This window comes from Thunnus albacares, chromosome 9 (genome assembly GCF_914725855.1).
Source record: "Thunnus albacares chromosome 9, fThuAlb1.1, whole genome shotgun sequence".
Classification (NCBI taxonomy): domain Eukaryota; kingdom Metazoa; phylum Chordata; class Actinopteri; order Scombriformes; family Scombridae; genus Thunnus; species Thunnus albacares.
The window spans coordinates 17,914,273-17,936,259 of NC_058114.1; the positions used below are offsets into that span (position 1 = coordinate 17,914,273).

The 21,987-nt window shown below is 37.3% G+C and overlaps 2 protein-coding genes and 1 long non-coding RNA gene across 5 annotated transcripts; 1 reads left to right on the forward strand and 2 right to left on the reverse strand.

Moving 5' to 3' along the window:
- Positions 1-907: 907 nt before the first annotated feature.
- ftsj3 (FtsJ RNA 2'-O-methyltransferase 3) lies at positions 908-11,504 on the reverse strand. The gene is made up of 21 exons (XM_044361855.1): positions 11,308-11,504; positions 11,078-11,183; positions 8,853-8,899; positions 8,593-8,672; positions 8,295-8,394; positions 7,770-7,964; positions 7,504-7,619; positions 7,102-7,206; positions 5,994-6,094; positions 5,674-5,757; positions 5,442-5,582; positions 4,962-5,097; positions 4,405-4,598; positions 4,016-4,130; positions 3,725-3,806; positions 3,414-3,540; positions 3,140-3,234; positions 2,793-2,895; positions 2,031-2,214; positions 1,710-1,804; positions 908-1,593 (listed from the first exon to the last, which is right to left on the reverse strand). Exons 1-21 carry the CDS (start codon positions 11,372-11,374, stop codon positions 1,329-1,331), a joined length of 2,538 nt encoding a protein of 845 aa, XP_044217790.1. The 5' UTR covers positions 11,375-11,504; the 3' UTR covers positions 908-1,328.
- Positions 11,190-12,617, forward strand: LOC122989160. The gene is made up of 3 exons (XR_006404961.1): positions 11,190-11,298; positions 12,081-12,153; positions 12,558-12,617. It is a non-coding gene; the product is annotated as an uncharacterized LOC122989160 (long non-coding RNA).
- On the reverse strand, positions 12,473-21,679 carry plaat1 (phospholipase A and acyltransferase 1). Of its 3 annotated transcripts, none has more exons than XM_044361857.1 (5): positions 21,288-21,679; positions 16,001-16,050; positions 15,580-15,718; positions 13,834-14,102; positions 12,473-12,734 (listed from the first exon to the last, which is right to left on the reverse strand). In XM_044361857.1, the coding sequence occupies exons 2-5, from the start codon at positions 16,025-16,027 to the stop codon at positions 12,621-12,623; spliced, it is 549 nt and encodes a 182-aa protein (XP_044217792.1). In that variant the 5' UTR covers positions 16,028-16,050; positions 21,288-21,679; the 3' UTR covers positions 12,473-12,620. The 3 variants fall into 3 exon arrangements, with proteins under 3 accessions (XP_044217792.1, XP_044217793.1, XP_044217791.1); XM_044361858.1 differs by lacking the exon at positions 21,288-21,679 and adding an exon at positions 16,950-20,230 and having other exon boundaries at positions 12,473-12,706; XM_044361856.1 differs by lacking the exon at positions 21,288-21,679 and adding an exon at positions 16,950-20,230.
- Between the last annotated feature and the right edge of the window lie 308 nt (positions 21,680-21,987).

Below are 21,987 nucleotides of genomic sequence, written 5' to 3' on the forward strand. Positions count from 1 at the left end.
TGCATGAAAGATTTAATTGGAATAACTCATGTGGATTCTTTCTGTGAGACAGATATTGATTATTAATCTGTGCAGGAATTCTGGCTTTCATTTAAGAGCTGGTTTTAATATAAGGATGCACTGCTGCACCCTTTAAATGTGATGCTGATTGAAGCTGGAGTACTTTCACAATTAAACATGTTTTTTTGTTGTTGTTCTTTTTATTTGTCTTTTTTTGCCTTTGGTACAGTTTAAGCACGAATGTACATTCTGTATTATTGAAATATGAAATAAAGGTTTGTAATTGAATGTTGTACAATAAAAAAATAAAAATAAAAACTAGTCTTGATGATATACTGTAAGTCAGCTAAATTTAGCAAAATGCATCTTTTGTTCTGTCAATATTTCTGTCAGCCTCAGGAGGAACAATTACCTTCTTAATGACCAAAAAAAGCATGTGTTTAGCAAAAGTGAAAGAAATGTTCAGATCCTTATATAAGTAAAAGTATGTGTACAACTAATTTACAAGTAATCCTACATTCAGAATCATACTTAAAGTACATAGTATTATCAACAAAATACACCTAAAATATAAAACTTAAAAGCACTATGCAGAAGAATTACCTCTGTGAGTTATACAGTATGTTATGTTAATTAATTATTGCTGATTCATTACATTGTATTCAGCATTTTAATGTTGTATCAGCATGTTGGTCAGCCTAATTTTAAAATTAAGTTACCAGAAAGATTAATCGTGCTCCTGACATCACATAAATACCAGCATGGCTACACCCATCTTCAACCTGACCAGAGGTGTAATCAGCAATATGTAAAAAAAGAGCTGTGTTGATCTGCAGGAACAACATTTTTACAAACTAGCTTAATTTTTTTAAACTAACAGGAAACATTAAAAGAATGATTCAACAACTTTCTTCAACAAAACTTTTTTATTGCAAAGATATTATATTTACAAAATGAATAGATGCATTTCTGAAGAACACATTTATTATTGTTTTGTTAAACTTGATCGACTGACTGTTACAGTTCGGCAGTTCAGTGAAGCAACTCCGTTCAAGGCAAATAATATACATCTTGAGAAAGACGTACACACAACCCCGGCATTTTAATATCCCAAATACACAGCTTACATGTCAATGGGTTTAAGGAATCTGAGCCAAGGTTGCTCAAAAAGATGGCGTTCTTATCAAAGACCAAAGTCCATGTTGGAGCTCAAACTGTGGCATCCAAGCTCACAAAGTTCAATAAATGCTCACCTAGACCATGAGACCAGGTAATGATTAACAGTTAGATAGAAAGGCAGGACTTATGAGAGTGATACAGGTTCAAATTTATTTTCCTTTTCGCCCTTTACCACTCTTCATTCCTCCTTTTCCACCCTTTGACTGTCTTCCTTTGCCACCTTTTCCTTTGTGCCCTTTAGCGTGTTGTTCTTTCCTTTGCATCCCCCGCATGTCTTTCTTCATGCGACTGTCCACCACTTTGAAGACTCCCTTGATGCCGGGGGGTCGTCTCACCTTCTTGCCGGCTCCTTTTTTGGCCACGACATATGTTACTTCTCTCTTCTCCTTCCCAACGCCGGCTTTCTTGTAGATACTGATATAAGGGGAAAAAGACAAAACAAAATTGATATTTTATCATTTCTAAAACTGTCCAGGAGTCATAATTTTCTTTTGAAGTGCAGCTCCAGCACTACAGGTGTGATGTCATACCTCTTCAGCTGAGCCATCTTCTCCCTCTCGGAGATGTCCACTGTGTTGACAACTGCCTCTGCTTTCTTCTTAGCCTGCTCCATCTTCTTCAGCATCTGGTGAAGTCACAGAGAAACCGAAAAATGTACGAATGCTTTGACCGTTGCCTAATTTACAAATTACAGGTAAACTAAAATGTTTTGGGTGTTTTTGTTTCTCATAAAATAGATCTACGAGTTATAATGATGTCAGTCATGATCCAGTTTTATAGCTGATAATTTTTCTGTGTCTTTCAACCTTCATCAACAGCTGCATCACTGTTTAAGTTTTCAATTGTCTTACCCTCCTCTTCTTCCTGGCTTTGGCCTCAGCAACTCTTTTAATGGGTCGGGCATCAATCTCCTTCCACTTTTGTTTGTACTCTTCCACCATCTCCTTGGTAACTGGCACCGGCTTCTTCCGGTGTTTGCGTTCGTCGTCCAGAAACCACTCTGGTACATCCCACGCCTCCTCTGATGAAGCAAACCTGCAGGAGCATCCAAACATAAGGTGCAACTCATTAGTACTGCGAGTACTTATACTAATTTTCACAGTTGATTGTTGTACTCATCACACTTAACCTAAATCCAAAATTATTACTGAGTAATTTGGATTTACAACATTACTTCTGTAGCTGGAAATATGTCAGATACAATCAGTAAAAAGTTTTGACTAAGCTACCACAGACTGGTGCTCTGAAAAAAATACACCTGCTAAGAATAAAATTTTCCAGCCAAAATAATTAACATGACAACAACACCCAGAAGTCTGTTAACCAAGAAATACTGTAGTTGATGTTTTCCTATTTATGTTTGTGTGTATTGATTTAACAAATGATACAACATGTCAATGAAGCTATCCATTTCCCACTTGCCTCCAGTCTTTGTGCTAAGCTAAGCTAACTGGCTGCAGCTTTATGAGAGTGGTATCAATCTTCTCATCTAACTCTCAACAAGAACGTGAACTGGTGTATTTTCCAAAATGTCAGAACTATCCTTTAAAGTAAGCCTGGTGAGACAATTTAAACCCGCTGGAGTGAGGCCACATGTTAGACCACACACACACCTGTGGAAGGAGCTGTCCACCAGGTCTCTGGCTCTCTTCTTGGATGTAGCGATCTGACAGCCCAGGGCCAGCCCTTCTGCATCCAGGATTCTGGCTTTCTTACCTGAGGAACACAGAACACACAGACATCCATAAAGTTAACACACAACGTCTCTCGTTTCTGCAGAGTTCGTTCAACAGTAGCGTAGGTTGAAGTTGAGAAGGATAAGTGGTTAATAAAGTAGACAAAGTCTTCTGCAGAAAACAAGACAAGCATCACAATAGTTCTGAGAAAGAGGATGAACGCTGCAGTGTGAGATGCACTGATTGCAATCACCAGACCTGACATTAATGTTTTCTGTACTCACTGATGCTTTCTACAGGAACAACCTGGAAGTCGTCGTCATCGGCCTCTCCCGACATCCCACCAGCACCTCTGCCCTGCTTCATCCTGGTAATCTCCCTGGAAAAAGCAGCAAAAATGTGGTTGATTTGTTTTTTAATGGCTTTAAGCATTGGTTTGACTGGTTGATTTGACGTATGTAACTGGATAAAACCATAGCATCAATCAAACTGGATCCATTACATAATATCTTGAACAAGAAACAAAAAAATAAACAGCCAGAGTAAATGAGATTTTACTTTTCATCATCGCTGCTGTCATCTGAGTCGCTGTCACTCTCTTCTTCAGCTTTATGTGAAGGTCCCGCCTCTTCCTCTGCTGGCTGAGCATCCTCCTCCTCTTCTTCCTCAGCTTTCCTCTTTTTGCCTTTTCACAGAAAAAGATGCAAAAACGTGATTGAAAGTTCAGTCCCATATTTAGAATAGTTAAAATTTATACCATTTGTTTTATATTATCAATTGTTTGCTTGCTTAATAAATCCATTTCAGAAAAACAGATTATTCATGAACATTTATGAATAAATGAAATGTGAAACAGAGGAGATGGTTACTGGATTTTTTGTTCTGGAGCCACTGGGTCTGTCTGAGCTCACTCTCTGCGTCTCCTTCCAGGTCGATCTCAGAGAAGATGCCCTACGGGGTCAAAGGTCAGATGTCAGGGCAGCCATAAGGGAAATCAGTAAAGGAGGTGAAGAATGCAGCAGGCAACCAATCATATTGTAATAAAACACCAAATTGTGTAACAATCAGCGTGTGCTTGACCTGAGCAAGAACAAAAGAAGAAAGCTAATTTCCGAGTTATATTTTGATGTGTTGCATTGTGGGAGCACACATGGACAAACCTTGCTGAACCACAGGTCTGTCTCTCGCTCTTTCTTCTCATCCTTTCCTTCTAGTTCAACCAGCAAGCCATTCTCCTCTCCTTCATCGTCCTCCTCCTCCTCAGTGAATGTTACTCTAGACACACAAAAGCAGCTCATCAAAAACTAAATTAGAGAACGATTCATTGTTGAGGGTTGTCTTTCTTCTGCAAGAGTAGGATATTATTTATAAAACATGACAGGAGCAGAATTTCAAATAGCGGACTCACTTGTTTCTTGCAGTATTCACTCATATGGTAATAAAATAACGACTGGCAGAAAACTCGGGGCTGTACATGAGACATCACACCAACGTAGCTCCTTGCATTTTTTTCAACATGGGGCTGGTTTTGGTCTCAACGGCCACTTACTTTTTCTTTGGCACTTTCTTCTCCAGCTCTTTCTCTTTCTGCTCCACCTCTTCCAAGTCATCTTCATCTAAATCAGAAGCCAGGGACATTTTATCTGCCTCATCATCCTCGTCGTCTGACAGGTGGAGGTCATCATCTTCTCCCACCAGGGCGTCTGCTGCCTGCATGTCCCCTTTAGATATATCGGCCAGCACCTGATGGGGAGAGGCACAACAGAGGAAGAGGTAAATACAAAAGAAATTACATTAGCGACATTAGCGTCGCAAAAAAATTCAGCAGCTTCTCTGTGTAAATCAGAATAATGAACAAATGCTATATCTTGTTCACACAAAGCATATTTGGAGCTGTTTATGACCTCAGATGTTTGTATTCACATCTGTAGTTTGGCATTTCAGGCAGATAAGAAAAAAAAAAAGAGACAGATATGTGCACCAAATGGCAAACTGATGTCAGCTAATAGATTAAAATAACACTACTTATGATAATTTGGTTTGCTGTAAATCATATGGATGGTGTTTTAATGCATCATTGTGTATGTGCCTATGTGTGTCCGTCACCTTTTTCTTCTTGATGTTGGTGAGGGAGAACAGCGATGAGTCGTTGGCGTCAGCGATGGAGACGCCTGGCAGATCCATCTTAAGCTCCACCCTCTCCCTCTGCTTCCTCCGCTCCTTCAACAGCTTCCTCTTCTTCCTAAAGCAGCATGACAGAGTTATATAAAAGCTGTAGTCTTAAAAGATTTACTTGTTGGTAAGAGGCCAAACAAAAGGCAAAGTGCTCCTGGTTCAAAACCTACAGAAATATAACTAGAAGACACAAAGTTTTTTCAACTATTACTGAAAAAATAATCATGCGGTCTGTTGATTAGAAGCTGCAATGACACTAAATATGACTATGCAGCGTTTTTCAAAGAAATTCAAGATAAAACGGGTAAAAATGTCGTCCTCTTTGGAATTTAAAAAGGCATGATCATCAAACATGCAACAAAAAGTCAAATAAAATCTAAAGTAAAAGGAAAATAGTGTCCTGCGTCGTACCGTTTGAGCTCAGCCACCTCCTCAGCTTTCAGCTCAGCCAGCTTCATCTCCATTTCTTCCTCTTCATCATCATCATCCTCCCCCTCTTTCTTTTTGTCCGTTTCTCCCTCTGAGTTACTCTCTTCTTCATCAGAGCTTAAGCTGAAAGCAAAACAGAGAGGATTTTTTTAAAAATTATTCTGGCGGAGAAGTTAGATTATTGCAGTGGCATTTTGCAAATGTGTGTGATTACTTGATCTCTCCATCAGGCTGTTTGGCCTCCTTCAGTTTCTTGGCCAGGTATCTCCTCAGCTTGGACCTCCAGTTCAGCAGCAGGCTGTGGTATGAAAAATAACACACACATGAAAGGTTGTGTCACTAAATCATTACCACCATAATTTTGTCTTATTTTTAAGGAGGAAAAATGGAAAGAATTGAGAGGAATGTCAGCCTTCACAAAGTATTATACATTGTACCAGTTCTTTCCACCTGGTGCCTTTCTTTTGCAAGAAAAATTTCTTGTTTACTACAATAATTCACAAAACTCAGCAGCGAGTGACAGAAAAGACTTACCGAAGTTCTTTGCGGCCCAAGACTTTGATGTCACGACAACACTCCTTTATTTCACCGCTGGTGGCGCCATGAGACTCCAGGATGGGATTGTCAAAGGTAATCTAAAAATGAACAACAAAGTGCACAGAGTACCAGAGTGAGAATGGAAATACAGGTAAGATCATCTTCCCTGAGGTGAATCAGCTGACATTGCACAAACTGTAAAACCATGTTTCACCTTACTAAACACTTGGGGTATAACAGCTCTGACAACGAAACCGCAACACTAATGTCCAAGGTTCTTGTGTCACAGTTACATCTTCTGTCCGACCCCTCCCCAACCAATGCTGCTGGTGCAGCCTGTTGAGCTCTCATTACATTACTAATGTAACAAAACTCATTTATCATTTCACAATTAACACTATAACACACGTATATCAGGAAATTATTATTTTATTTAAAGTTAGGGCAAGCTGTAATGTTATATTTTGTAAATATACAGAAATGAACACACCCCACCAGCATATTTTCTCTGCTGCTATAATTAATTAGCTTTGTGCTAACTACTGCGATGAACTACAACAAGCTGTTCTTCTAGTAACTCGCTCACCTTACTCAGAGGCACAACCTGGTGGCAGAAGCCGTACAACACATCCACAAACATTAATACTGCATAAAATACTAAATTATGAACACTGGATCCTGAAAAACATGTTACATTAGATTGATTACTTAGGGTTCAAACCCCGCAGAGGTAAGGCTGGTGATATTTCTGCAAATTATTGTCAACAGTGTGTTAATCCTTCTGTCAATACAGTACTTCCCGACATGCCTACTCTGTCCGAGGCTCTCAGTCCTAGGACAGCGTATGTGGAATTGAGTTGAAATAAACTACAGTGCCCGTGTTCACCATAATGGGGGAACATGTCATCCAGTGCAACAGTAACCATGTGGCTCACTGATGTACTATTAATAATTTTCTTACTTTCCGACCTTTGCTACACAGGTAATACTTGTTGGGGAGGATCAATTCATTGTTGGTTTTGGTCTTTTCATGGGATTTGTTACAATAGAAATTACACCAAATATATATATAATATCACCAAAATTTTAGTTGTAGAAATCTCACCTCACTGGCTTTGCCCAGAAAGTCGATAGGGTTTTCAGCCTTGAGAAAGGACGTCACTGTGAAACTGTGGTAGAGTGTCAGATCACCGTCTGTGTATCCCTCCGCCTGGAGCAGAAAGTGGTCAGTCATAGGTGTAATTATGGAGATGTGGGCTGATTACCTCAAAGTATACACTATAATATTACTGAGTAAAAACTGTCACCATATCAACACCACAATAACTGGTGTATAAACAGCTATTCAAGTAATTACATAAAATCATTCATGCAACTCAATGGTTTACTTGAAATGATCTGCTGAACACTGTCCATTTAGTACTGCATGTAAATTTAAAACAAACAATAGACTTAGGTAAATATAATATAACCCCATTCTACTTTTACTGCATCGACCTATGTGTACCTTTGGCTTCTTGTCAGGAATCAGCTCCTTCACAGTTTTGGCCTGCACCTCCACCTCTTTGAACGCATGTTTGGGGTCAAAGAACTTCCCATCAATTTTGTCCGGGGCAACAAAACCTGGTAAAGACAAAACAAAGTAAATTTGGTTTAGATGTGATCTGCAGATGAAGCTCCTTTACAAAGTTATGAAAATACATCCTAAAAAAAAAAAACAACATGAGAAATGTATCTTCTTATCACAGACTGTAATCTGCAGCTGCCACTGACCCTGACAGACAACAAAGATCTCGGCGGACTCGTTCCTAGATGCCTGTGGCTTGGTCGCCTGCACCTTCTTGAAGAACTGTTGGAAGATCCAGAGCAGCGGCTGGTAGTCTTTGGAGCGGAAGACCTTGGTGACGAAAGTGCCACCTTTGGTCAGAAACTCACAGGCCAACTTCAGTGCCATGAGGGTGAGATGAGCTGGAGGTGAAAAGGGGAACAGAAAAAGAATTAGAGGTATTAACTTCAAATGCCATTATCATGACAGGTGAGATGAAGACACAAACAAATAGAAGTAATAATGGTACTAAAATGTAATTTCTGTTTAAATCTAGATGCAAATGTTTTACTGGGATGTGATTTTATCCTTTTTTTTAAAATGTACACAATGATACAGAAATAGATTTTTTTCTTAATAATAGTAATAACTGTAAACCTCAACTTTTCAAGATGTGTGTCCACCGATATGACATCTGTCTAAAGAAAAACTTCAACTAGTTTAATGTCATTTCACTTTAGTTTAGCACCTACCTTGTGAGAAGGCATCATGCTGCCAGTTGGCTCCCACGTTCGGGGCTCCATCATTCAACACCACATCGACCTTCCATGTCTGCAGCTCCTTACGAAGAGCCTGCACGTGGAACAAAAAGTATCTCATTTTAATTTAGCCATTTTAGGTTCTGTTTGGGATTTCACTTTAGTTTTGGACCTTGGCAAATGGTGCAGCCATTACAAACCCCTCTGTCTCTCCAGTGTCTTACTTTTTGCAAAATATTAAACTGGTCACTCAGTGTAAATCAGTGTATGCAGCGGTGCAGCCAGGACTCACCTGTCTGCATTTCTCACTGGTGATGTCTTCTTGCAGCGCCACCACATTGGGGATGGGCTTGATGGGCACCAGGTCGACACCTGACAGGAGGATACACTTTTTAAAAAGCTCTCTCATTCACAGTATCTCAAAAGTAATCAAAATAAGACTGCAATTGAAAATTGGGCTTTTCCAAACGAATGATATTTACCATTACAACAGGATTTGGAAGCCTACTCAGAGAACAAATCAGCTAATCATAATGATGAAAATACACTCACCAATAATTAGACTTGAAACAGGCATGAACTTGGACGCCACCTGCAACCTGCAAGGAGAATGTGAATCATGAGTGTCATCATTGTGCATTTTCCACAACATACAGTACATGTTGCTCATCAATCTGTCTCACAAGGCGAAGCCTATAAATACAAAGCACAAATGTTATTTTTACCTGTTACCCAGCGCTGGTTTATTGTTTGCCCTAAATTATAAGATGTTTGCTAAGGGTGAATCCATTGTTTAAAGTAGACATACACTCAGTGAGCATTTTATTAGGAACAGATGTGTAATCTAATGCAATCAATTCAACAGCTCTGCTATAAATTCTACTTTTATGAAGCTTATATATTTTCAGTTTTTGTTGAGATTGTCAGAAGGTGATAATTCTACTTTATGTTTATTATTGAGGTCATTCTGGGTGGTGGTGTACTGGAGTGCATTATATTGAAAGAAGTGTTCCTGTTTCTATCCTGTTGTCCAGTGTGATTACTGGGAAGCCTCTTGGAAAGCTTTATCTTAAAACCATATTAGTAAATGCAGCAAAATAAAGAGGAAAGTCAGAGTGATTCAATTAATAACCATAAGTTATTATTGAAGGAAGAGTTGAATCACCACATGTACATCAACACAAAATACAAATTTACCAGCATCCCAAAATAAGGTTTAATTTTGTCCTTCAATGGAATGAAGTTTTTTGCCTGCCAAAAATGCTGTTTTTCAAGGAAAAACACACAAAGAAACAAATATAGACAGTTCTGATAAAAATGTAAATAGTTCTGTTTTTCTCTGTAATAGAGACTTTATGAATAGAGATTTTTTTTGGTTTGTTTTCCATCTGAGGCCTTGGTCTACAAATGTAAAGACAGAAATTTGCACATAGTGTAAAAATCACCCAGAAATGAATATGGGCAGTTGTGATAAAAATGTAAATGGTTTTCTTTTCTGTACAATTGAGATATTTTTTGTTTGTTTGGTTTTTTTTACCTGAGGCCTTGGGCTACGATGTGAAGATGATAATCATTTGCACATAGTTGGTTTTTGTGGAAAATAAATAAAATGTTGAAAAAAATACTTTTTCTTTTGACTTCTTGGTCTTATAACTTTTTATTACGTCATGTGGTATCACTGCAGCATACATATCCAAATAGCCAATGTTGTGCTGAAAAAAACTATATCAATTACTTGCTTGTGACTTACTTCACTGAATTTATACAAATGTTTTTATGTTAAGAGTCGAGGCACCAATAACAGGAAAAAAAACGGCTCAGAGCCCAGACGGTTAATGCTTTCTTGCATATTTTACTGCTCTGCATTAGATGTTCACTCCCCCATCCTTGTAATGTATCCAAGCTCTGATGTCTCTGTGTAATGTCATCTTATGTAATGTGTGTGTCTACATGACATGCTATTTTTTTTTTTTCATCCCTTAAGGTTGGTGATCTATAATAATATTTCTCTGTTGTTGTCATTTGTGTTTTGAAGTACATTCTGTTCTTGAAAATTCAATAAAATATTTTGCTAAAAACAACGCTGAAGTTAGCTTCTAATTCTGAGTGGGAAGGGAAACATAAATAATGATATTTAGGAGCTGATTTGCGTTTTTTCAGCACTTACATTTAAGAAAAAGTGTGCAGAAATTTGCATGCTTATTTTACTTATGACAACAGATAAGATTAAAAAGAAATTTCACTGATATTTCTCCATCCAGACCACATTAGACCAGGTCGAGATCAAAACCACTATACTTAGATTTGTCAAATCTGGGCTAGATTATTATTATTAAGATTTGACTAATGTGGTCTGGATGGGGAATATCTGTGAAATCGCCCTTTTTCTGTTATCACAAATAGAATCAAGGTTTCACAAATCTGAATCTGTGTTTTAACGATTCTCTGGAGTCTTCTTGGAAATCTAGCCCAGATTTGACAAGCACAGTGATTTTTGATCTGGACCTGGTCTATGTGGTCTGGATGGAGAAATGTCAGTGAAATAGCCCTTTTTCTCTGTTTCATAAGCAAAAGATGACAGGTTTACACAGCGTCAAGGTTTTTGCTACGATATTTAACTCTTTTTTTTCACAAGTGTAAATGGTGAAAAAACAGAAATAAAACATAAATATTGTTTATGTTTCCCTTCACTCGGAATCAAAAGCTGACTTCAGCGTCGTGTGTTCGCTCGACGAGAATAAGAAACATTAAGTGATCATGTGTTGACAGCAGCTCACCATCCTCCAGGAGCTGCACACAGGTCCACCAGAGCCCTGGCTTTCTGCAGAAACTGAAATTTACGGTTGAGCTGGATGAGTTTGAAGGAGGAACGAGACCGATAACCTGAAAAAAGACAAGACGAGATGTTATCAAACTGCAGACGTTGACAGACTCTTCACAACTATGTTAGCTGGAAAGCCTGCTAATGCTAATATTAAATCCAACGCTGTCTGTAGCTGTAAGTTACCTGTTTCTTTGGCTAAATGGTAGAATTTGTCTTTTCTGGTCTTTCCAACTTTGAGTTTCTTCCCCATGTTTGTGGCTAAGGCTTTACGCGGGACTGTAACTCAGAAATATCACACTTTGACGGGACTTTAATCACGCAGAAACGTCCATGAAAACAACACGTGTGGCTCTGTCGACGCACATATACTACGTCACGCAGAGTAGTTCTTCTTCTTCTTCTGTTGATTTGTGTTCAGTGTTTACGGGACAATGGCTCCACCTGCTGTCTGCACCGCAGAGTGAAATCAATATAAACATGACTGTAGCTCAACAACTGCTGGTAAGATATGGAGGACGAAAAATGACATAACTATAAATAAATAAAACAAAAATTAAAAAATGCAGATATAAATAATTCAATACATAAATAAATGAAAAATAAATATATTTTGGTCATGAAAGTTTTACGGGATTAAAGCTCCATCAAAGTACATACTTCTATTTATATTCAGCTTTTTTGCACACAGTTTTTTATCATGTCAATATACAAGCACATAGTAAACCCCCACTACACAGAAATGTACATTACTGTCCCTTTGTTACACTGTTATGTTTATGTTTATTGTTTAATGTTTAATGTTCCTGTTTATTGCTTTTTCTGTGGACATCTGGACAATATTGAATTCTTTCTACTTGCTACTTGGTGAATAAATCTGATTTTGATTCTGAAAAATGACATGAATGTATGTGTTGGATTTATTTATTTATACTTTTGTCATTTTCTGTTCTCCACAGTGAGAATCCACTGAGTGTAATTGTATTGAGGGACGGTTTTGAGATACTGGATCTTTATGTATACTTTTTAGAGGTAAATGCACTTTTTAGTCCACTAGTTACTTTTCTAATTAAGTTTTCACATACCAAACATGGGATAAAGTCATAAAATATGATTAATTGCTGTAGTTTAAAACTACCCAACAGTAGATGAAGTAATAGTTTTCTCACTCACCTGTAGAGGTAGTTAACCATACATATAGGTTTTGATATTGATGGAGTATCTGAAGATATTCAGATATTACTGCATCATCAGGTCACTTTCAGTTGGATCAACAAACACAGTTGATGCCATATGGTGCAACATATATTAAGCTAGTTATTGAACAAGTAACACATTCATTTGACACATGCATTTTTATTAATGGTTTGTTTCAGCTTTCAAACACGTTTCAGACTGTTGACATTTCAGTGTGATTTATTTATTTCTTATTACAGTCGCATGAATGTTGGGAGGCAACACCCTGCAGTGAAGAGCACAGCTGTCAAAAAGGCCTGTTTCTAGATCGAGTGTTGATCAGTCCGAGGACAGAGAAGGCACTGGCTGCTGCCGTCACCAAACTGATGGCCCCAATGGCCCGTGTAGCCTGTGAACACAAAGAGGAGCAGAGGAGGCTGACTGAGGGTTATAGTGAAGGTACAACAGAGGTAAAAACAAAACAATACACAATAATGTCCCAGAGTTTTATTGTGTATCTCTGATAATATAGCATCGCAAAATAAAAGAGTAAATGCATTTTTATATAGTTCATCGACCCATAAACAGCTGTAAAATTGAAAATATTCAACCATTGCAGACACTCACACAAACCATAAATGCATCTATTAGAAAACAGGGGTTTTCATTTTGATGACAATATGAGTGTTTGCAGCACAGGTTTGAGGTTTATACACAGTTGATGTTTTGATACTTTTATCACCATAAAAACTGGTCACTGTTGTATCTATTGGAAATATAATTAATTCAGTCTTACCAGAGCCTCTATACTTTATGAAGGAGGAAAGAGTGTTTGGTATTGAAAACATAGATTTTGGGTGGAGATCGACTTTAAGGTCACTCAGATTACAGCCATTCAAATGATTTTAGATTGTTAGGACAAAGATTATTATTTTGATTGCAGCTCTACTATGTATGAGTTGTTTCATCCATTTGTCCACTTTTAGTCGTGCTGAGACCACAGATGCAAATTAGCTATTATAGAATAATAAATTTATTGTGTTTTGTCCCTTTATGTTTTGAGCCATTACTTTCTGTAGACAAGAAAGAGACCAGAATCAAATGTTATTTGGGCAAAAAGAACAATGTTTTAAGTTTAGGGGTTTGGTATACACAATCTAATGTTGTTTTCCGACTCTATAAGACAGGTGTATTTTAGTGTGCAGACTGACAGAGGTCAACAATGTAAAACTGGCAACCGAACAGTGACAGAGCTGAAGTGTAGACATAAAACAGTCTTGAATCGAGAAAGTAACACAGGCCATCATAAATGTTGTTAGATTTACTTTCAGGTAGGTTTAATTTCATTTGCTACTTAAGCAAAAAAATTGTCTTTTAAAGGTCTTGTTCTGTTATCTTCTAAAATGTATTAGACAAAAACTATGACAGTGTCTGGTGACATTTGGGATTCATCAGCCACTGTGTTATGTTGACTGAAGTGAAGTATTTTGCCCTGATGACACATGAGACAGAAAGATAATAAACAGAGTAAGAGACCTGCTCGGACACCCCCTCCCCGTAGCGCAGAAGGGTAACAAAGTGCTCGCAGTTACTCCCCAGCAGGTCGTAAGACACCTCCTGGCCAATTAGGACTTGCGCTCGCTGGATGATTTCACACACTGGCAGGGGTGTATGGTTGTGGTCGTACTTGTTGTTGACACGGTACGAGTCGCTTCCCACCACCTCTTTCAGCAGCTGCATGCGCACCACTGCCTTCCGACTGAAGACAGACTTCACACTGGACATGGCAGCTGCCTGGCTCTCATCTGGGGAGGAACAGGAGAGATTCATTCAGAATATAAAAGAAAAGATTTAATGTGTAACAAATATTTAAATGTTATATCTTAGAATCTTGGACCTGGAATTGTGCAGGTTTTGGATACTGGACAATTTTTACTAAAAATTATTAATAATCCAATTTTAAATACGGGAAAAGAGTGAATTTATCATCCTCTGTGACTAATACGGACAAAATAAACCAAAAGGTATTATCATCATGTATAATTTCATCAAACTGGATCAATGTTTTTGCCTTAAAGTCTGAAATATATTGGAGGCTTTACTAGTAAAACAGAGAAATCTGTTCAAAAACCAGCTGAAACTGAGGTCAACTACAATAGAAAGATGGAGCAAAGTATTCAGTGGTTTTGTAATCAAACAGATTTCAACACAAATTTTCAATTGAATTTACAATCTTAGTTTACAAGAAGCAGAATATTAAGGCAGTTTTTCAGTTGTTGTTGAGTTTTTGAGGGTTAAACTCAAAAATAATGTAATTTAGGATGTTTTTCTAACTTCAACTTTGCTCATTTAGTCTCAAATATTTAATTTCATTGAATAATCAGGGGCTTTAAATCAAACTACAGTGGTGGAAGAAGTATTTAGATCCTTTATATAAGTGAAAGCACCAATGCAACAGTGTAAAAACACTCCAATACAAGTATAGGTAATTCACTGAAAACCCCACTCAGAAGTGGTATCAGTTAAATGTACTCTGCTATCAAAATTTAAAGTTCTGGTTCAGTGATTTATTATCATATTTTACATTATTACATTGTTAATACTGATGCTTCAATGCATAAGTATCATTTTACTGTTGTAGCTGCTCATTTTAACTATTTTTCCTATCTTAGGGCAGTTTAGTCTATATGCATTGTATTTTATAAGTTCATATGTTTTTTATGTTAAATCTTAATTTGAGAAGTAACTTGTAACTATAGCTATCTAAGAAATGTAGTGGAGTAAAAATTACAATATTTCCCTTTGAAATGTAGTGGAATAGAGTAGTGTAACTTAAAATACTTTAGTACCTCAAAATTGTAAATGTACTTATTTACTTTCCACCACTGCCAAACCATTAGTGTGTTTAAAGGGGTGTTTTTATGTGGTGTCATTGCACGTCTGTATGCAGGCTGAAGCAGGATAGCCTAAACCTGCAGTATCAAAATGCACCAACGCTATAGTCATCTATGTCTAACTGCTGGTGTCTCAATTAACACACAAATAAAAATGTGACATTTAGGCCAGTCAAATTTGACAGGAAAGCTAGGTGAGAGTCACATTTTTCATGTCACATGAGTTACATGCAAGTGTATAAATGTCATGTTTAATCATAGTCTCCCTATTAGGCCCAGAACCCTAAAATGCATCATCCAATCAAAGTAAATCAAAATCAAAATCTATGTTGTTTGAGATACCACTTTTTTGTTTAACTTTGCGTATCTCTGAGAGGTTCCTACTGACCAACAGGAGTTAAGTTGATGATGTAACCGTCTCCCAGGTAGAGAGCCCAGTGCTGATAGGCTGGTCTGAAGATCTCAATGAGGTCACCTGGCTGGGGGTCACCACAGGGCTCAGGAAGGTCAGGGTCATTAGAGGCCATCTACACACACACACATATGCAGAGAGCGATAGACATATGTGTATTTAATCTCACAAATTAACTGCTTTCATTAAAGTCATACACATACATAAAGTGATCTGCATGCGTCATCATTTTTTTGTTATTTTATGCTGTTTAGAAGATGGAATATTTCACTTTCTGGAAGTATTGATGGCTAAATAAAAAGTTGAATTCATCAACATTCAGTTTTTCATATATTATGTACATATAAAATATATATATTTCATATAGGTAATACTAACAGCCTGTCTGTCAACTTACAGTAGAGCTTCGTTCTTGTTTATCCATCCCACATCATGCTTCCACAAATTCTGAAGAGAAAACAAAACACAGATAGGATGGCTTGTCAGTCGTTTGTTGCAAAAAAAATAAGAGAAATAAAAAAGATTATGTTTGTATGTAAGTTTTTGGTCAGACAAGGCCCTTTGTGTAGACTAACTAAATTCCCAGAGAAAGAAAATGCTAGATAGTTTGCTATACAATGTAAAGGTCACCCATACATACACACACATGCAGTACAATACACACCAGCTCACACAGGGACAATACACACATCAGCTCCTGTGTCACCAACACAATGAGGAAGCTGACAGAAAAATAGTTGGAGCGGAGGTTATTTTAAATGGGAAAGAATCACCGGTAAAAATGGGAGTTTATCTCACAATCACTTTAACACTAAACTAATTGTGATAGTAGATTTCCCTTAAATCACCTAAAATAATAGTTAAAATAACCAAAACTTCATAGACACAACAGTTCAGTTTGGCTCAAAATGACTCCTAGATGGGATGAAATCTATATCTGCCCGGGAGAGCAATTAGTATATCCGTCTCATCATTAATGTATAATGCTGAAGCCACACTGAAAAAAAGAAAGCCACCTGTTATTAACCTGAACTGAATCAGGATTACTGGGATGCCATTCACATGAAAACATACATTTCAAGTCTATCATATGGAAATTATGTAATAAATTAACAAACATTATGGAGTAATGCCTAAAATGTTTACTTTTACTGTATACTGTATAGGAATAAAATAGGGTTATTTGGGGAATATCATTTAAATATAGAAATACCAAACTATCTCAGACAACTTTACAGTCACCTGTAGTGATAATGTGGGATTAGTACAGTGATTAGGGGTGTAAGAAGAATTAAATTCATGCCAACAGTCAACACAGAGCAAAAGCATATAGACGTGATACTTACTCAAACACCAGCAGCTTTTTCTTTCTCACCATTTTAATTCTCCATCATAAATCCGCACATAACCATAAAAAAATCCAGCAAGAAAAAGAGAATAGGAAGAGATTGATTCCAAGTTCTGCGATGACAAGCGGTTGTCAAATATCCCAAAGCCAAACCAGAGGCTGGAGGTCCTGGTGAAGGTGTTTCAGTGTCCACTGCTCTGACTGCTGACTGTTTGCCACAGTTGCTATGATCACACGCACAGATACACACCCAGAGAGAGAGGCGCTTCCTCTCTGGCATTGTCCCATTCACAAGCTCCTCTCAATAGAATAATCAGCTCACAAAGGCAACATGTTTAGCTCATTTAACTGAAATGCTGTCTGATCTCTGTGCCTGGAGAGGTGGCATCAGTGTAGCAGCCCTTGTGTGTGTTCATATATTCCCTGTTGAAACTTAAAATGTGTCTGTGCTACTCCATTGTGAGTTAGTATACCAGGTTTCATCACTCTAATAATTAAATAATATCATATATAATACTTCTGTTGAGACCAAAAGCCTGGCTGTTTATCAGTGAGTCTTGTATTCATGTAGTTTCTTCAAAATGTATTTTATTCAGTCTGTAAAGCTCTGCAGAGAGTAAACTAGTCTAAGAGTCTACAGCAATGCTAGCAAAGGTGTGAGGTTACTGTATAGGAACATTGGTGCTTTGAGCTAAATGCTAACATCAGCCTGCTAACATGTCCACACAGTGACAATGCTAACATGCTGATGTTCAGCAGGTATAATATTTACTTTGTTAACCATCTTAGTTTAGTGTGCTAGCAGGCTAAAATGTACTAATTAGCACCAAACACAAAGCACAGCTGAGGCTGATGGGAATGTTATTCGTCTTGTTGGTATTTGGTAATAAACCAAAGTATTGAACAAACTGAAATTTTGACCTGATGACGGCATCGCAGGAAAAGTAAGCAATAATCAAAGCTATAATTCATCCTGAGGGATGATAGTACAACAGTAGTTGTTGAGACATTTCACTCAAAATACACAAATTTCAACCTATGGCTGTACGTGTTTTTGTGCCAATACATCCAGTAGATGTTGAGATATTTCACTATAAGTGAAAACTTGTGTGTTTGTGGCACCAGAGGAGAAGCCAGGGGATCTCTGAAATCATTAGGATTCATCCTCTGGGCACCATGAATATCTGTACAAAAATTTAATGACAAATGAAATTTAAACAGATGATTTACTTGAGTCTGAACCAAAGTCAAGGACCAGCAGACTAAGATTGCCATACCTGGATCCACGCTGCTAGCATGGTTAAAAATTTCTAATTTCTAATCTAGGCTGGTAAAATATTTCTTACAAAACCTCTTCAGGGTTAGGGTTTATGGTACCCTGCCTCTGCCCAAGTGACATTTTTCACAGCCATCATTTAGACTTGTTTTAGTAGGGAAAACACAGGTGTTGCTAATAACATTACCATTAATACCATTAGCACTAATAACATTAGCTGCTAGCTGCTGCCATCAGCTGCTGCTGCTACAAGCTGCTGCTCTGGCACCAATTTCTGTAGAATCTTCAGCAATATTGTAGCGCCAACTATGGGTGAGGTTTTGACAGTCTGGAGATGGTTGGGATAGTTTTGAAGAATGTTTTTGATAGTTTGGAAAAATTTTGGAGTTTCACAACAAGCAGCATTGATGTCTCCACAGTGGTTTAAAGAGACAGTTTGACCTTTGACCTGAACATTCAAACACTTTTCTGGAGTTTTTAAAGTAAGTCCATGTTTCACACTTTTTGGCATGTATGCATGAATGGGACTCATGCTCATTTGTTTTAACACCCTCTATTGGTCATTTACGTGGCCATATGTGTTGGGTGGAATTAATTCCGTTTCAATTCAGTTATTCAATGAATTCAGACCCATTATGTGTTTGTCCGACCCTGATGAAGACTTAAAGTTGATACACTTTGGTCTGCTTGTTTGCCTATGCTCAAAGAGTAAATTCACGATATTATTTCACCTGAAGACTGAGTGTCTTAGTTTTTTTCCATGGTTGTCTGCAGCACTTAAGGAGAAATATTTAGCAAGACTTCCTGGATTTAGTTTTTTTGTTTTTTAGTTTTGAAGAATGTTTTTGATAGTTTGGAACAGTTTTGGAGTTTCACAGCAAGTAGCATTGACGTCTCCACAGTTGTTTAAAGAGACAGTTATGAGGAATTAATGTGATAAAAAATCGTAAATGAGCAACCACCTCAAGCTATATGCACGACTTTCCCCATGAGTCTTAGGGCTTGAAGGTAGAATGTATGTGGGGCATGCTGAAGATGACCATTTGTTAGAGAGAAGAGGATGAAAGTCCCTGCACAGCCTGATGAAGTGGCCTGAGTACTGCAGAGGGCTTAGATCACATTTAAGAAGCACTTGCCTTAAATTATAAATAAACCAGGATTTAGCGATGGGATAACTATCAGGCGTTAAAAAGAGCGGAGATGATGGGTCAGAATTTTCTGAGCTTTAAAAAATGTTAACATGGAAATATAAGGACTGAGAGGGGAGACAGTGTGAGCAATAATAATGGAACAAGCACCTTTTGTTTGAAATGCTTAAGAAATTAACAGTAGAATTTGGGATGAAATGTTAAGTCAGATATTGAAACATTGATTTCTGGACTGAATTATTTAAAAGAGTCTGCGAAATCACCACACCTTAGAAACCCATAACAGACAACAAAAATACGGACTCAAGAAGCGCCTCTACATAGGTAATAAAAAGCCATGGCGGAGAATAGAAAGCATTATGTGAAGAATGGAGAGTGTAATAGGCTTACGACATTTCCCCAAACCTTGTGACTTGATATAATCACTCATTGACAGTGAATTGTGACTTAAAATGTTAAGACAAATGATACAACTTCAAGGTGGAGCCCATTCAGGTAATTAATCAAGTAGTGCAGTCAGTCTGAACATTGGACACAAATAAAGACATAAAACATAATTATATTAACATGCTCCTCTAATGCAAGCTGTAACTGTCCAAATTAAGTGTGTATTTAGAGAGCTTGTTGTGAGTGAGCGAGTGATGCCAGTCACTATGAGTACATGACTGAGTGAGTGAGTTGGTCACTAAGTATCTGAAAAGTGTGGCTAAGACAGTGATTGTGTGGGTGGGTGAGAGGGTTCATTGATTTACACTAAGTCCCATTCAAAAGTCCATTAGTTTCTTTAGTATGCTTAACACTCAAAGGTTGACTAATAGCATCTTTTTCTGGGTGACTTTTTCTTCTGTGAAAGGACTTTGTCACCTTTACCACCCAAAAACAATAAAGTGTGTTCAGAGAGGGGGTAAAAATGTTTTATTTATTAAGATAGTAATACTAATAAGAATAAGAACAAGAATAAGAATACTTAATTTATATAGCACATCCATTGTTCAGTGTTGCTTGTTGCAAATTGGGGATATTGCTGTAAATTGCTGATGTGTTTCAAATAGGCCACCATAGTACTAAATCCACTAGTACTTGGGCATGAAAGAAAACAATTTCATCAGTTACAACACTGTACATGCTACTACACGGACAAAAATGGGACATTATCTAAATAAAATTAAGTTATTTGGAGATGTTAGCATATAAAACAAAGTAAAATGAAACTCCATCAGAATCACAAGTCCAGCTCCACTCTCCCAAATGTTGACTTGACACTGAAACAAGAAATTATTTTAGCAACAGTACAGATGAAGTTAGTCACTAAGACTCTGATTTCAAAATCTAATTCAAGTCCATTGCTTTTTGCATTTAATCGGAATAAAATTCACTTTAAGAAAAAAATTTGTACAAAAACTCCAAATCATCAAGATTGATCTAAAAGAATAAATCACAGGCTTAACAAAAAAAATATATACGATCTTATTTTGTTTGATGAAGTGATCAGATTGCATGGTACCAAATCATTATCATGACAGATGTAAAGGCATAGAGCATTACTCAAATTGATTGGAAATGTAATGTATTTTGTCTATGTTGCCAAGCAAAGCAAAAAGGAACTCATCTACTGATTTGCTGGATGAAGATGGTTGAAAAATCATACTCCAGTGTCCAGGCAGACATGTGCCGACTCTCTACTGTTAAGGAGAGTGGCTGCTCCAGCAGCAAAATTTATAATCGACTAAACAATGTAGCTCTACTTCAAACCCTGCCTATATTACATTTTTGACGTTTTTACTTGGCTGTTATTTGGTAAACTAATCAAAAGTTCATGTTCATGTATTTTGTGCACATCTAGAACTAAAAAGGATTAAATCACCTGACTCATCAGAAGGCAGCTATTGTATTCAGACAGATAATTACTTACAGTTTCTATTTTAAAGGTCACATAGCAATCACACAATAAAGGAGGTGCCAGGGGTTGGATGAATTCTTTGCTCATTGATTGGCTGCTGCCTTTAACCTTTCCGTCACGTGTCTACGACCCCTGTGCCAATGTGCAGTTAGAGGTTGTGTCAAGCTCACTTTACTCTAAACACAACCGGAAGTTATAAGCGATTACTATTAAAATCAAGTCAATGGTTACAATATATGTTTTTAATTGAAGGGAGCTATGGCCTGTAATATTATGTAGTTAACATATTGTATATAGCATAGGCGGAGAGCATGTTGCAAAATACACAATATCTAGTTAATTTCAGTGATGATTAGTACTGATTCATTTACAAAATGCAGCGTTTTAATGTTGTAGCTGGCCGAGGTGAGGTAAATTAGAGCTAATGTGAACTACTTATGCTGGTGGTCTGCAGTTTATAGCTATCAATCATATTTAATATTGATTATATGTTTTATTTGTAATAAAAAAAAGATCTTCCCTCTAAATAGTAGAGTAGAAGTATAAAGCAGAAAAAAATGATATACTCGCGAAATGACTCGTTTCACTATCAGAATCTGATCCATTCGGTCCGATAACATTTAGAAAGTCTAAAAGAGCCTTACGACTAAATTATGTTTTCCCCATTCAAGTTAACAGAGGGATAACCGGAAGTTAGAGAATGTCGCCACAA